Consider the following 15,785-nt stretch of genomic DNA (forward strand, 5'->3'; position numbering starts at 1 on the left):
TTGATTTTGTTTTCCTCTGCTCGCCTATTGAAGTCCAGGATCCAAATAGACTTGATGTTGTAAAATTCTGCACTTTCCTCTTAGCTCCAAGACTGGCAGGAATCATATTGCAACTTATGGTTGCAAGCATGGGTAATAAAAAGGTCTTTCACGGGCAGACTTTGGGCGTGTCTGTCTTGTTTGGCAATTACTTTTACTTTAGTTTCTATGGAAATAGGCCTAATTTGGGTGGTATCGTTCAAAAGTGAGGGCAAAATACCACATAGATTCTGTCTTTAGAATTCATGTGGAAAAGCACAATTATACATAACTTCTTTTTCTTATGATGACTAAGACCACCGTTATTTTCTCTATATGCAGGGTGTGAAGGGATTAGTATGGGGGTGTGACACAAGTCTTAAACTCACAATTAGCAATGCTGCACTAGAAATCAAGCCAATTGGTTAACAATTGATGCTCAAACTGAGCTGAAGCTCCCGATCCAATTTTAGTTTGACAGAGCTCAGTAGCGTCTAGGGGATAAACCTTGATCCCAATTTGAAAATTCGGTATGTGTCGAAATTAGATCCAATTTCTATTTAGTTCTTATGTTTCTGAAAAATTCGATATTGAGATCGGTTTTGATTTCTAATTTCAGTTAATTGAGTCGTACAATATTATTTTGTATAAAAAATAAATTAAATGTGTAATTATTATTTTTGATATTTCATTTTTTAACTATTTTTAATAAAGATGGATTTAACTAAACGAGAATCAATAATTTTGGACGGATTGTACTTAGTGTAGCATTTTTACTTCACCAAACTCTCAATTGGACTCTATTTAGTTTTATTAGTTGCGTTGATAAACTTTTGAGCTTTTAGTTAGTATCTTTATTATTTAAAGAATTCTATATTAGTAGTACATTTTCCCAAGAAATAAATAAATAAACAAAAATTAGCATGAGCCTCGTGTTATATACAAATAGGGTGAATAACAATTTATCCCCCTGTGATATTAAAAATGAGTACATTACCCCCCTATAAAAAAATATAGCAATTTACCCCCTTATACTTTTTAAAATGAAGCAATTTACCTCCTTATACAGGGAGGTAAATTGCTTCATTTTAAAAATCATAGGGGGGTAAATTGTTGTATTTTAAAAAATATAAGAGGGTAAATCACTATTTATTTTTTCATAAGGGGGTAATTTGCCCATTTATGATATCACAAGGAAGTTGCTTGCATTTTTTCCTATACACAAATATCAAATTAATACTTACCATATCCTGTATTAGTTCATATACGTTCTTTGTCAGAAAGAGAACATCAGTAGGACCTTACATCATCTTTCATTGTTTAGATGGATGTGATATTATTATTTATTGTACAAGGATTTAGTATTTGTCAGTTTTCTATCTTAAATTAATAGTCGTGCCACGTTATTTATACATAATAAATAATATTTTTTTGACAGTTTTCTATTTTAAATTAATAGTCGTGCCACGTTATTTATACATAATAAATAATATTTTTAATTTTAGAATATATTATAAATAAAAATTAATACTTCACATCTCAAAAACAAAAAAAGAAAAATAAAACCGTATAGTCAACCCAACAGAAAAATTAGTGTACTGATATAACAAATTGCTCAGTAAAAAGTGCTGATGGTTTTTATATTAATAGATAATTAGCAATTCTTGTTAAAACAAAACTATAATAACATATAAAATGTTCCATAATTTTTTGTTATTCAAAGATTAGTTGATTCAAAGACGCGATTAAAATATGAAAGAAAGCAATTAATTTCTACATTAAAAAATGAGGAGTGTCAGAGTTAGGTCCGCCATTAATGAAATGAGCTCCAATGGCTCCCACGTTGAACTTGTGCTCCAGAATTCTACTTTCATGAACATACTCCGGATTTGAATTGGAAGTTGGGATGAGTAGACTCTTCTTTTGCACAAGTTTTTCTTGCAGTGATGTATGGTGGTTGAGGTTGAGAAATCCTGGATTAGATATCGAGAGTGGTGAGAATTGTGAGTCTGTGACACCATCACAAGTTCTTGGCCGGCCTGCACTCAAGATATTTGTTATATTTCCACTCTTTTCAATGCTTTCTTTATGTGTGAATTTCCGTTTACACACACAACACACAGTGGCGTAAACGGTAAGAAAGATTCCTCATTTCCAAGAAAAGCCGGTTCACTTCATCTTCAGTCAAAAATTGAAGAGCAGAAATGGAGTCCCGCTATTCACTTTTCTTCTCCAATTTCTATAGCAAGAAGGTGAGAAAGATTTTTAACTTTGTTAAGGTTCTTGGGATGAGTTGTCGAGTTTTGTTTGTGGGTAGTCATTTGTGAGTTTTTCGGTTTTGTAGGTTCTGCAAAGTGGGCTGTGGCTTGTTTGGTTATGTGGGTTTTTCTTGATTGGTGTCTCGTTCTATGGTACTCAAATGCTGCCCACTTTTCTGAGAGAACAGATCAAGATCAGGAAACCAGCGGTTTCTGGTGTTGGTTTTGATGATCTAAGCTTCCCCAAGATCACTCTTTTTGCAGCGCCGAGGCCTTTCAGTGGTTCAGTAGGTGAAAGGCAAGCTCTTGCTGTAAGATCATGGCTTGGATTATCGGAAAATATAAATGTTGTTCTTTTCAGTCAAGATCCGTCTGTTTTCTCCTTTGTTGATTCATTTGGTTCGCGGGTGTCCGTTGAAACCGAGATTGACTTCACGTGAGTCTTCTCCAGCTGTTCTTGATTGATTGATTGTTTGTTAGTATTTGCATTTGGAGTAGGAAAGTTTTCTTAGCTTGTCAAGTTACTGTGCTTTATTTATGTCTGCCTGAGAATGGTTGTGCATATCAAAGATTTCTAGTTCTAGCTCTAAAGGGGATCTTGGGCTTATACAGGTATCTGATATTTAAGATACTGATGAGGAATGTGGGCATTTCTTTCTGAATTTTCAAAGATAACGGTGTAAATTGAATAAAATTATTCACTGGATGCTGTTTTGTATTAGGTTCCTTGGTACTCCATTTTATCATTCCATGGTTGCAAGAGCTCTTGCATCACCATCAGATATTTCTGCATTGATTGATCCGGATACCATTCTCTTGTCAAACTTTATATCCACTTTGATATGTGCTTACAAGCTAGATGAAGATTGGCTCATTGTCGCCTCATCAGGAAATGTTTCCCATTTTCCTTTTCGCTTAGATTCTGATGGCAAAAGTTGGCTGGCAGATGATGGTAAACATGTTCAAATACAAAAGGTATGAAGGAGCTTGGTTCATATTCTGGCTGGATCAGATATGAGAGATCTTATATTAAAATTATTCTCTTCCAGCAGTTGCAGGAGGTCCTTGTTCGGCAAGGTTCTCAGAAACCATGTGGGGATAGAATGCTTATAGCATGGAACAGAGGAGATCTACCACTTCACAAGGGTGTGCTTCCCCCATTCTTGTATGGAAAGGGACTTCACAACCATTGGATTGTCACTGAAGCCTTGATCTCTGACTTTAGGCTTGTAATTGATGCAAGTTTGACTATTTCAAGTTTCTATGTAGATGATCTTGACCAAGAGAATTATGCCTTGATAAGGAGCTCCATTACTTCTGATTTTGAAAAGAGAAGTTGGGAACTAAATGGCAATTCCCTTCTAGGAAGGCTATATGGATCATTTTCTTTTCGTGACGCTAACTATTCTAATTTGTTCAGATTCTTTGAGTGTGGTGGGAACTTTCACTTTTTAAATACGCACCAAAACATTGCATATCTGCTGGGGTACAACAGACCACTGAACTTGAGGATCAAGGGGATCTCTTTATCATCGACACAAAAGGAAATTCTGGATTGCGTTGATGTGATAAAATCACTTGAAGGAATTGAAGGATGCTTTGCCAAAGAGCAGATGAGATTGCCGACATCAATTTCACTTCCACTTTCCCTAGAATCTCTACTCTCGATGCGTGCTGATCAGAACAAAACAATTGCTCTTGGAGTTGCTGGACATAGTTACAAGGATATGCTAATGAGTTGGGTTTGCAGGCTACGCCACCTCCAAGTATTAAACTTTTTGGTCTGTGCTCTTGATGATGAAATATATGATTTCTCCGTGTTGCAGGTATTATCAAATCTCCAGATTATTAGCAGTTCAAATACCGTAGGATGTGTTTGTCTGCTTACATGTTTGTAGTAATCTGCCAGAGCTTAACATTGTTGAGAAACATTGCATTTTCCTCACATATTCATATTCGTAATGCTAGGGCCTGCCAGTTATCAAGTGCGCATATCCTCCAACCAACATCAGCTTTGACAACTGCCATTTTGGAACAGAATGCTTCCAGAAAGTAACTAAAGTCAAGTCTAGAATGGTTTTGCAGATATTAAAGCTCGGATATAATGTGCTTCTGAGTGACGTGGATGTATACTGGTTCAAAAATCCTTTGGCCTATCTTAGTTCTTTTGGTCCTGCAGTTCTTGTGGCACAGTCTGATGAATACAATGTAACAGGTATTTAATACCACCGTCCAACTTTAGAGAATTTGCATTACTAGCAACAATATAACACGGGAAAAGTGATGGAAAGATGCAGGCAAATTGGTGCATACTTTTATGGAAATCTGAGTCAATGCACCTAAATCTTCTCTGATCAGATTGATTTCACTGCTTTTTGTATTCATGCTTTACATGGATGCAGCTCAATGCATTCATCATACTCATTTTTCCTCTGGAATATTTGCAGATCATGAATTTTGAGGATTCAATTGCTTAATGTTTTAGCTTTCTTTCTCTTAGCTGCATTTTGCTTTTCCTTGCAGCACCAATAAACCTACCTCGACGACTTAACTCCGGCTTCTACTATGCTCATTCAGACAGTATAACCATTGCAGCATTGGAAAAGGTGGTGAAACATGCAGCTAAGTCCAATTTATCCGAACAGCCCAGCTTCTATGATACATTATGTGGTGAAGGGGGGTCCTACAGGTTAGGTGATGACAGATGCTTGGAGCCTGAAACAAATTTGGTGGTTCATTTCTTAAATAGAGATTTCTTTCCCAATGGTGCATACCAAGGTCTATGGGAGGAAAAAGATATAAAGAAAGCCTGTAAGAAAAGGGGTTGTCTCGTTCTCCACAACAATTGGATTAGCGGAAGAAGGAAGAAGCTGGAGAGACAGGTGTTATCTGGGCTTTGGGAGTATGATATCAACAATAGGATGTGTTTGCAAAGCTGGCATAAGACAAATGTCACAAGTTATTTTTAGAATGTGGTATCTTTTGTATGTTTAATCATCTAGAACTTTGTGGTTAATGTGGTGGAGAAATCAAGGGTAATATTCCTTATCAGCAAAGCTTTGGAGTTATCACTGATTCTATTGAGATAAATCTGAAAAAGGTGAAGCCACCTTGAACAAGAGAAGTATGCTCATCACAAACAATAGCTAGCAACTGCAAGAGATCCTTCAGCCTGCGCCACTACTTTCCAGAGCATGCACTATGTACACAACTGTATCAGGAGGTCCCATTTGCTGGCAATGTTGAAGAGATGTGTTCATGTTTTTGTTCTGGTTCAGTCCTAGAAAATGAATCCAGGAGAAAAAGGGGACTGAGAAAGGAGACTATTTCATACAGTGTGAGCGGGCAACTAAAGGATCTAACAGTGCGAATAGTCCATGCTGGTGGGAGGATAGAAATGTATCATAGTCCAATTCCTGCCTCTGAAATGATTCGGAAATATCCAGGTATGTGCATTGCCCGGCCCGATGTCTTCAAGCGTCCACATGAATCTGTTTTATCAGCTGATGACATGTTGTTACCTGGGCATAAGTACTTTATTATTCGGTCTACAACTATTGAGAAACTGAAACGCAAGCACTCACGGAGAATCAATGAAAATGCCGACAGTGATGTACCAATCTTAAGGTCCGAAGAAAATGAAGATGTCGGAGATTTTAATTCCGAGGACTCTGTTTTTTCTGCTAGAGACTTCTTTTTCTCCAAAGGGAGTTGGTCAGATGATATATTGGAAAAACCCAGAGAAGAGAGGGGGAAGAAGCCATTTGTTCCCCCCATCCAGAGGCCAAGGCTATGTAAGGAACCTGAGTGGGAGCCAAGTCTAACTTCTATACAAGAGCTGTCTCCATGAATATCTCTGTACAGATTGGTGCCCTTCTCTCCTCTCATACCATTATCTGGTTAGATTTCTTCTATGCTATTTAAGAGCTGATCATTATCTTTATTGGAAAGATCTTCAAGATTGTTCTGCACTAGTTGTATGTTTGCATATGTATTCGATGTACAGATGACAAGATTTCTGTACTAATTGCCTGCGTATTCTTTTTAACTATTATGTTTCAATTTCTTTCAAATTGCAAATATTTCATCAAAACATCTTTTTCTTTTTGGTGAGAAGGCATGTTTCTGATGGAATTCATGACTCTGAATGTCACTATGTCAACATAAGCAGAATCAGTTATTGATATTTAACCGTGTTCCCGCTTCACCTTTTCGTTTTGTGCTGGAAGGGATATTTGAATATGAGAAAGCAACTCTTGATATAGCCATTATGTATTTTCCATTACCATTATCTTCTGCAGGCTTAAGGAGAATACGGTTGTTGCACTTGAATGTTCCTATCTGATTCTTACTCTTACTGTCCCGCTGTGTGATAGACCTGCCAAATCAAGCAGCATGAAGGGTGAAAGAGAAAACCAACTCATCACTTTGCTTGGGTTGGCTCACTAATGCAAGGTCTGCATTCTGATGTGAAGCTGACACATCTAGTGGAAGTAAGATATAGGAGAGCAACTTAGAGGGAAACAATAAGTCTACTAGAAAAAGCATACATTTGACTGCATAAATTGTTAACAGTATCTCTTCATAAAAAATAAGAATGCAACGCTCAACCCGATCGTCTGGTTTTTGTCGATTCCAGTGCTATTCTGACTGATATAGGCCTCCTCAGTCTCTTCTGATTATTAGCAGATACAAGAAGCAATAGACGAGAAGCCCAGAAATGACACTTGAGCAGCTAATTGATTTCCAAAGCATCTTCGGCAGCAACCTATTCTCCACTCAAGGCAATGTCAACAAACATGCATTAATTCACAAGGGTTTCAACTCAAAGTGAATTGGACCAAGTGCTCCTTCTGTTGCAACAAGTGAACTATCAACCTTAGTTGAAAAGGCACTACCATTCCATCAAGTAAAGTCCAAAAAATAGATTGCAATTGATGCCTTGCAGCATACACTCATAATACAAACGATAAAACCTTAGTCAAGATCCATGTGTAAATAACAGCAAAGAAGGCACCAGCAGGAATTGTCACAGCCCAAGAAGTGACGATTTCCCTCACCGTCTCTGCTCGTACACTGTTGAGCCCTCTAGCAAAGCCGACACCCATTACTGCGCCGACCAGAGTATGAGTGGCTGAGATTGGGAGTCCAAGTTTTGACGCCCCAAGCACCACAGATGCTGCTGCAAACTCGGCAGCAAATCCTCTAGTCGGTGTTAGTTCCGTAATCTTCTTTCCTATTGTTGCAATAACACGATAGCCCCACATCATTAACCCTGCAACAATCCCAAATCCACCCCATGCTAGGACATCATTAGGAATTACAATCTCGGCTGCAGACATGCCACCTTGGAGAATTGACAAAGCTGCTGCTAGAGGGCCTATAGCATTGGAAACATCGTTTCCTCCGTGTGCAAATGACATGAAGCAGGCGGATAAGATTTGCATGTAGCCAAAGACCCCATAAACTATCTCTAACTGGGTTCCTGTAGGGCCAGCTATATCAGAAAGGAACCCGATATTTTTACTGGGATGGGTTTCTGGTTTAGGCTCTGGGTCAGCTTTAGCAGACTTGGCAAGGAGGTGGCCTAGTTGCTTTCGAATAACTCTGTCGACTGCAATGGCTCCAGCAGCACCACAGGCTAATGCCTGGGCAAGAGCTATAGGGACAGTCTTGCTAAGAGGGAATGCAGCAAATGAAATCCCAGTAACACCCAGAAAAACAGCAATCGGTGCAGCTGCAGCAGCTGCTTGTCCAGGGTTTCGAGCACTGTAAACAAACTAGAAGTAGTGAAACGGGTTAGATTTAAGATCAGATCTCACACTTGGTTGCTTGCTAATAGAAAACTTATGTTGCCAACGTTTTCTGCTAGAGAAACTTCTTTTGCACTATAATTGTTGGAAGAAAGATGGGCAGCTAATGTTCAAGAGTTTTGTGACAGATAATACGTACCCTGCGAATGCATTTATAGACAAGGAAAGACACTATTGCTCCAATCAAAGGTGAGACAACCCATGACGAAGTTACCCTTGCCAGTGAACTCCAAAAGACAGCCCCAGGTCCTCCATAGGCAAGACCGAATCCCACCATTGATCCTACTATACAATGTGTAGTCGAAACTGGCCAACCGTAGTATGATGCAACCTTAGTTGACAAATTGAACTCAAGAAATCAGTTTGGTCAGGAAATAGAACCGAAACCACATATATTAAATCAACAATCAACTTAACATTTTGATCACATCACCTCTCCTACTCATACAGATAATTCCAGTTGATGGTAATTTCACCATATCACATAGTTTTATTCATTTAGGAAAAGTATATCACCACCAGAAAGTATGTCAGACACTATCACAAGGTATGTAAACATCCATGTGGTAAGGGAAGGACAGATTTCCGAGTTAGGATGGGACTTCACTATCTGGTAGGGAGTGATGCCTCTGCTTTTTGTGTGAGTTAAACAACTTTTCTGTACTAAGTTTATTTCTCTGCTAATTGGAAGTTTCCCTTAATGTCGAGATATTCCTGGCTGATCACCAGATGGAATAAGATGACAAGAATGTATAGTTCACACAACTTGGCCCTTTACAAAAATGTTCTTCATCTTGTTACAAATTATGGATCCAAATGTCGATGTCATAAGAAATGTCAAATTATTTCCCAAATAAATGAATTAAGGAAGAGTTAGCTCTGAGGCATCCTTGCAGAACTTCCGAATACATGGTTAGAAACAATTTCTCTATCATGGAATCCAGAAACCGTCGGTCTTGTCACAATGTGTATATATACTACTCTTAGGAAAGAATGAAAGTTTTCGTGACAACGTTTGCATGACATTGACGACATGTTCTGTAGCTGAAGATTCTTCATTTTTGCTTATGTTGATCCAACATCTACGTAAACAAATGAACTACTGGTCATATTTTCATTGTTAGCTTCAGAAAATTCTCATACTATAAGCATCATTCCCTCAGAACTATAATTTTTTAACTTCCTTATTTCAAAGGAGATAGCTTATTCCGGGGAAAAATCTAACTAATGATGGAACTATATAGCTTCTAACGAGAACTAGAACTAAACAATTATCTTAGCTGTTCTTGGGGATAACCTACAGTGGACATGTTATCTACTCCAATTCATTCGCAATTCAACTGATATCCCAACTTCTTCCAGTTATACCATAAGTAATGCTATTAATAGATGAATTCTTGTGACTATATATGAATTTAGACTGTGCATCAGTATCAAGGAGTAGCAACCATTCAAAACTTGTAAACATTTGCAAAGTGCACCTGTAGCCAAGTACCAGCTGCAGCCAAAGAAGATAGCAGCCCAGCAAAAAGCAGAGTATCCTTTCCCTGAAAAACATTGGCAACAAGAATTCCCTTCTGCATTGTACTAGTTACATGAGTCCCCATCAGCAATGCACCCGAGAATTCCAACACGGCGGCAGTCAGCACCGCCTGCCGGAGTGACAACGCCCCCGACCCGACTGAAGTCCCCATCGCATTTGCCACATCGTTAGCCCCAATATTCCAGGCCATGTAGAAGCCAAACAAAAGTGTAGCATATGATAAAGCTTTAGTCTTGAATGGCAGTCCCTGCCCCAGAGAGCCCATGAAAAGTGGGAAAACAAGAGCCGCCAATGCTATGCAAACCGATACAGCAGAAGCTGTCCCTGAAGATATGTTAAAAGCCTTAGCCATTCCAGGCAACTCATCATCATCAGACTCTGCATTTCCTTGATGGTGATGATGATGCTCTTTGGCCCTAACAACATCTTCAACATGTTCACCTTCTGCTTCTGCAAAAGCAGCAAAAGGGCGTCTGAATCCACTTCCCCTTAGAGTGAGAACCGAAAGAGATGACTTAGGAAACGATTCTTGAGGCTTCAAAGTGAGAAATTCTCTTCCGGGACAATGGGAAAAGACACAGAGCCTGTCTTTTTGGAGACAAATACGTGAAGTATGAAACAAAGAGGTGTTTCTGGTGGAAGACAAACAGTAGGAGGAAGTCATGACTCGGTGGAGTGAGAGAGAGAGATAGAGGAGGGTATGAGAAGGGGTTATTGGGATTGATTCTTGGCCATGGAATGTAGAGGAAAAGGAGAAGAGAGGAGAGTAGGTGAAGGGGAGTTAGCATTTTCTTGATTTTGAGTTTTAGTTAGCCTTTTTCTTCTTCTGGTGGAAAAACGTGGGGATGTGAGTTTGGATTTTGGCTGCTAGCATTGGTTGATCAGAATGAGTGGTGTGAGTGTGTTGTTCCTCTGCCACTATATATCCAATATCCACTACTTTTAATCTCTCCAAAAACCACAAGGGTTTTTAAGACATGAAAATTATCCAAATAAAATTTTAAGAGAGAGAGTGAGTGAGAGTCTGACCCTCAAGAATATGAAATCTATAGACTTGTCTTTTTCCTCCTCCTCTGCATTATCTATTTTATTTTTCTTTTCCCACAATTCACATAATCTCACATTTAGAAAGATGAATGACATAGTTTTCTGAAAATTCACACTTAGCAATTTTAGGGGAACGAGCTGTGTGACTTCTCACAATATAAATCATAAATTCAATCAGTTTTCTGTCAGAGTTGAGGTGGCGGGCTCACTATTTTTAGCAGTGATTATAGTTCAAATTAGACATTTTTTATAGATATAAAATGAACTGTCACATTACATGGCCACGTCCGTTTTTCTTTTACTCAAAAAAGAGGAGAAGAAGAAAGAGACCATAGAGTAAGAATTGCAGGTTGTATAAAAATAGACATCATCTGATTGATACCACACACAGGACAACTTAGGAAAGCAGCCCATTGGCCAATAATGTCTTGGGCTTCCTCCACTCTCACCTGTAATTTCACCTTTTTTCATTTAAGCCCATATTTTTTTTTATAAATAACATTTAAGCCCATTTTAATTATTTTTATATGTGGAATTGGGCTTCATGTTCAATCATAGCCATACTGGTATTTGGAGTAGATTAGGAGAGGCAATGGATCGTACTGAGTTTGAGTTTCACTTATGTGTAAGTATTTATTTATTTTTATTACAATGTTTTACCTAGTTATTTTTCAATGTATTGATATATAGTTGATCAATTATATTACAAGAAAAAAAATATATTTTATAAAGTTGGTTCTAATTGACTGGAGAAAATTAGACAAGATATGTGTGAATCAGAAGTAGGTTCAAGACTTCAAATTTTCATACAAACAAATATTTTATTTAAAAATGTAATGATTCAATTTCATAATTTGCAGCTCTAAGTTAACACAAAATAAAAGTGTAAGGATGATAGTTGAGATATTACGTAAAACAAATGTTACCTAAGAAATCAAACACAGTAACTTGAGTTGTGTGACATATGTCTATATTGTATTTTGAAGCCATGAATGTGATGAATATGTTTGCAAAAATTACTTACAAACACATATACATTTGGACAAGAAATTTTTATGAAATAAGATGAAAATATTAAAAAAAATTAACCAACAAACATAGCCTAATTATTTCTATGTTTTAACACCACCATCACCATCCAATCCTCTCTAATGGGGTCAGAGAATTATATGATTCTCCTATTTAGGTGCTAACCACCCCATAAGGTAATAAGATGGAAATCCGCTTTCTATGAAGAAGAATATCAAAACTAACTCATGATCATCGGACTTTTTCTTGGGTTGGGTCGTTGGACCGACCCATTCTATCCGTTCCAGAGTCAGAACTCGGATTATTAGCTGTTGGATTTTTTAGCAGGCACTCTGTAAGATGTTGCCATGTGGGTCTACTCTGTACGAACATGGGGACTTATAAATACTGCTATTCAAAAGCATTTATGGTATGTTGTATTTATTGTTTATTTGACTTCATTAAGCCCTTTAGATCATTTTCGACCTCACCGATTCTAACTTAAGCATCGGAGGACCTTAGTTGGGAGCTTCCCAGCAAGCCTAACGAGATTCTTTGTTCTCAGGATACACATCCAAGGTGGTTTAAAATCGATCACGACCCGACGATCAGTCAACGAGGAGCACGACCTGATTAATTTAAGCGACCTGAATCATATTGGGCACTTTTAATTTTTTTTTATTACTTAATGATCGAGAAGTCTAATATTCGAACTAGATTGTACGAAGAGAAGCCCTTTCCTATAGGATGTTTCTAGTAGGTTTTGAACCTTTATCCGTCTATAAGAATCACGGGTCGCTTACCACTGCTCCAATCATCTTGGATTTCAGGTACCTCTCTTTTGTAAGTCAATCCAAGTACTAAAACTTAAGGGTAAATTGCAATGATCTCTTATGAGGTTTTGCATAATTACGAATACTCCTTTATTATTTGAAAAATTACTAATACCTCCTTGATTTTAACGACTATCTAACAATTAACCCAATTCATTAGTTTTTCATCCATTTTTTATGGTGAACTACCCAAAATGTCCTTGTGGATTAAAATTATAATTTATCTATTTTTTACTTTTTTGGACTAAGTGGATAACTTTTTTTATAATTTTTAAAAAATTTTCATCCACCCTGTTTGATTTTTTTTATAAGTTTTAAAATTTTTTTTAAAAAAATTAAAAAAATACAGTAAGTGCAAAGTTGACAATTTCATATATCCATTCAAGGATTACATAATTTCTTTAAACATTAGGGGGTATTTGTAATTTTTTAAATAATGAGGGGGTATTTGTAACTATGACAAATTTCAAGGGAGATTATTGTAATTTACCCAAAACTTAATTGTAAACTAGTGTGTGTGGCACACTTAAAGGACAATAAATTAAAAAATAATTATCTTTTTTAAAAATATATTTTTAGTTGCATAAATTTAAATATTAAAGAAAAACAAAAGGAGAGGAAAAGAAGAAAGTTACAAGCTTAAAAAAGTACATGAAACTTGAGAAGGTGAGAAAGTTGGAAGTTAAAAAGGAAAATGGAAGATTAAACTATTTGGTGAAACAGTATTAAAAATAATTAAATAAACAAATAAAAAATGCGAGACACCAAAAAAAGTACCTTTCCTTAATAAAATATAAATGATCTGACCTACGTTTATCTTAATTATGATAATGAGGTATAGTTTTATTAACAAAATTAATTTCTCAAGATAATAATATCCGCATCTAACTTCCACGGAAATTAGAAGTGTCAAGTTTGATATTTTAGTGCAATGATTTATTTGATTTTTCACTTCAACTCAAAGCAAACTCTTCTCTTATAAATGAAAAATAAATTACGATTTTCATAAAATATGGCCCAAACCATTTGGCTGGGCTCGAGCACCGGAAGGCTTATTCACTTAAAGCCCATCAAGCTCCTCAACCCACTAACCCGGCCCACTTACTGATTTGACCCGACTGACTGCCTATTTGAATTTTTCTTTCATTCTCTCAAAACCCTAACCCTATCCCCATTTCCCGCCTTTTGTTTCTCTCCTCCCCTTCCCAAGTGACCTTTTGGGTCTCCCCCCTCTTCCAAGTATTCTCTGTTCTCTCTCTTCCCGATCAAAGGCTGTAGAATGCCATTTAATGAGCAGCCTCTTAATATAGCTGATTAGAAATATTTCATGGATTGATAATCTTCACCTCCTATCTCCTTCTCCCTTCTCTGAGAATTTCTAAGTTGTTCTTCATGCTCTAAAAGCTTGAACCCACTAGTTAACCAATAACCTTTGTGGCAAAGCCTTGATGGCTCTGTAAAAGCCTAAGTGGCCGTATCCATAGTGGTTTCTGTTTAACAGCCTTAGTGGCTCTGTGAGTAAAGCAACCATGCTTAGGTTGTGGCCTTTGTGGCTTTAAGGATCTGGCTATCTGAGCCTAAGATCTACCTACTCTGTTATGTTCTTTGTCTTTTTGATTCTGCAATTCCTCGGGTTATTTGTTGTATTATTATTTATGTCTATTAGAATCCTTGTAATTTATTATAGGGGTTTGTTTAACCTAGAATGCCTGTAATTAATTTTATAATTTTCTGTATTTTATTCGAGCTGGTGACCGATCCATCCCTTACATACGATTTAATTATATTTTACACACTACAAAAATACTAATTAGACATAAAATTTTCTTGAAAAAATAATAATAACAACAATGCGATCTCTTGAACTTTAACAAAAGCAGCTCATTATCTCCTACAATTTAATGTAATTATACGTAAATTCTTTGTGATTTGAAAATTATATTTAGTATCCTTAACGTTTATTTTCATCCAATAAATAGATCCCTTCATTTGTTGATATTAGTAAAATAAAATTAAATAAAAATTCATATTTTTCGACTAATTTATTATATGTTAAATAAATCTTTTGCTGATCAACTGCTCATACAGATCTTCACACATGTTAATCCATGTGAGGAGGTACATTTTTGTTCTTATAAGGATAGTTTGATAAAAAAAATTTATTTGACGTGTAATAGATGTAGTTATTCGGGGGTAAATACGAATTCTTATTCGTTTTTTTTTTTTAAGCTAGTATCAATCATTTTTGTTAATTTTGATAGTGGAGGGATTTATTTATTGAATGCTAATAAACATTATATAACTATTAGATATGATTTTTCAAATCACGCATATTGCAAATATAATTACACCAAACCCTCGTAATTATCGCATATTTTGATGAAAAATTTATCGCATTTAGCCATTTCAGTAATTTACAGATTTTAGTTTCCGCCGTGGGTCCCCCAAGAATCTGATGATTTCTTAGTATATTCTCTTGAGCATCCAATCAAATGGCTCCAATTCAACTGTCTCCCATATCTATTGTCAACATTGGAACACTGGTAAAGAATCTTTTATCATATATTAATATCACCCACACAAACACAAGTTTGAGAAATTCGAATCCGAATCACTTGATTAAATTTGAATCAATCATATGATAATACAATATATTTGTTATATGATTGATGTACAGTTTAGGAATAATGATAAATTATATAGTAAGTGTAATACACTTACTCTGTGATTAATTTGATATGGCCAAACTTGATTTGGAACAATAATTTTTGAATATAAGAAATCAATATCCCGTCCTACTTTTAAATAATAATTTAATTTAATTATGGTTTTTAATTTAAAAAAGAGCAAATATCAATCACACGTGAGTGTGATACAAATCAAAGATGGAACAAGAGATGGATTATCATTGAAAATTCACAAACTTGGAGACTCTATTAAAGAAGATTAAAGATGGATTTAGAGACGTATTTTGTCTAAATTGATTTAAACAAAGAGAAGGATTTTGAGACAGTTTTCAATCTGCATCAAAATTTAGAGCCAAATACATCCACGCAATCAACCATATGACTTTCCGCCATAATTTTGATGGGAAATTCTTCGTCTTACAATTTTTGAAAGACAGGATTACAGGCTTCAGAAACGAAATTCTCTGAAACCCTATTTTCTTGTAGTGCTGCAATGTGGGACACAAAAATATGATAGAAGGTAGACACCATTTAATTTTTTTGTTTTTGGCCTATGTTTTTTGTGGGGTCGATTTGTT

The 15,785-nt window shown here is 36.3% G+C and overlaps 2 protein-coding genes across 3 annotated transcripts; one reads left to right on the top strand and one right to left on the bottom strand.

Moving 5' to 3' along the window:
• The first annotated feature begins 1,752 nt into the window (after nt 1–1,752).
• On the top strand, nt 1,753–6,349 carry LOC105168306 (Nucleotide-diphospho-sugar transferase family protein). Of its 2 annotated transcripts, none has more exons than XM_011088333.3 (6): nt 1,753–2,270; nt 2,363–2,712; nt 2,999–3,251; nt 3,326–4,102; nt 4,245–4,491; nt 4,800–6,349. In XM_011088333.3, exons 1-6 carry the CDS (start codon nt 2,223–2,225, stop codon nt 5,243–5,245), a joined length of 2,121 nt encoding a protein of 706 aa, XP_011086635.1. In that variant the 5' UTR covers nt 1,753–2,222; the 3' UTR covers nt 5,246–6,349. The 2 variants fall into 2 exon arrangements, with proteins under 2 accessions (XP_011086635.1, XP_011086636.1); XM_011088334.3 differs by having other exon boundaries at nt 1,754–2,270; nt 3,329–4,102.
• Nucleotides 6,350–6,809: 460 nt separating this feature from the next.
• On the bottom strand, nt 6,810–10,438 carry LOC105168304 (inorganic phosphate transporter 2-1, chloroplastic). Its single transcript, XM_011088330.3, has 3 exons — nt 9,571–10,438; nt 8,229–8,420; nt 6,810–8,056 (listed from the first exon to the last, which is right to left on the bottom strand). Exons 1-3 carry the CDS (start codon nt 10,294–10,296, stop codon nt 7,232–7,234), a joined length of 1,743 nt encoding a protein of 580 aa, XP_011086632.2. The 5' UTR covers nt 10,297–10,438; the 3' UTR covers nt 6,810–7,231.
• Nucleotides 10,439–15,785: the final 5,347 nt, after the last annotated feature.

Source organism: Sesamum indicum, linkage group LG8, assembly GCF_026168435.1.
Source record: "Sesamum indicum cultivar Baizhima isolate 11 linkage group LG8, ASM2616843v1, whole genome shotgun sequence".
Taxonomy (NCBI): Eukaryota; Viridiplantae; Streptophyta; class Magnoliopsida; order Lamiales; family Pedaliaceae; genus Sesamum; species Sesamum indicum.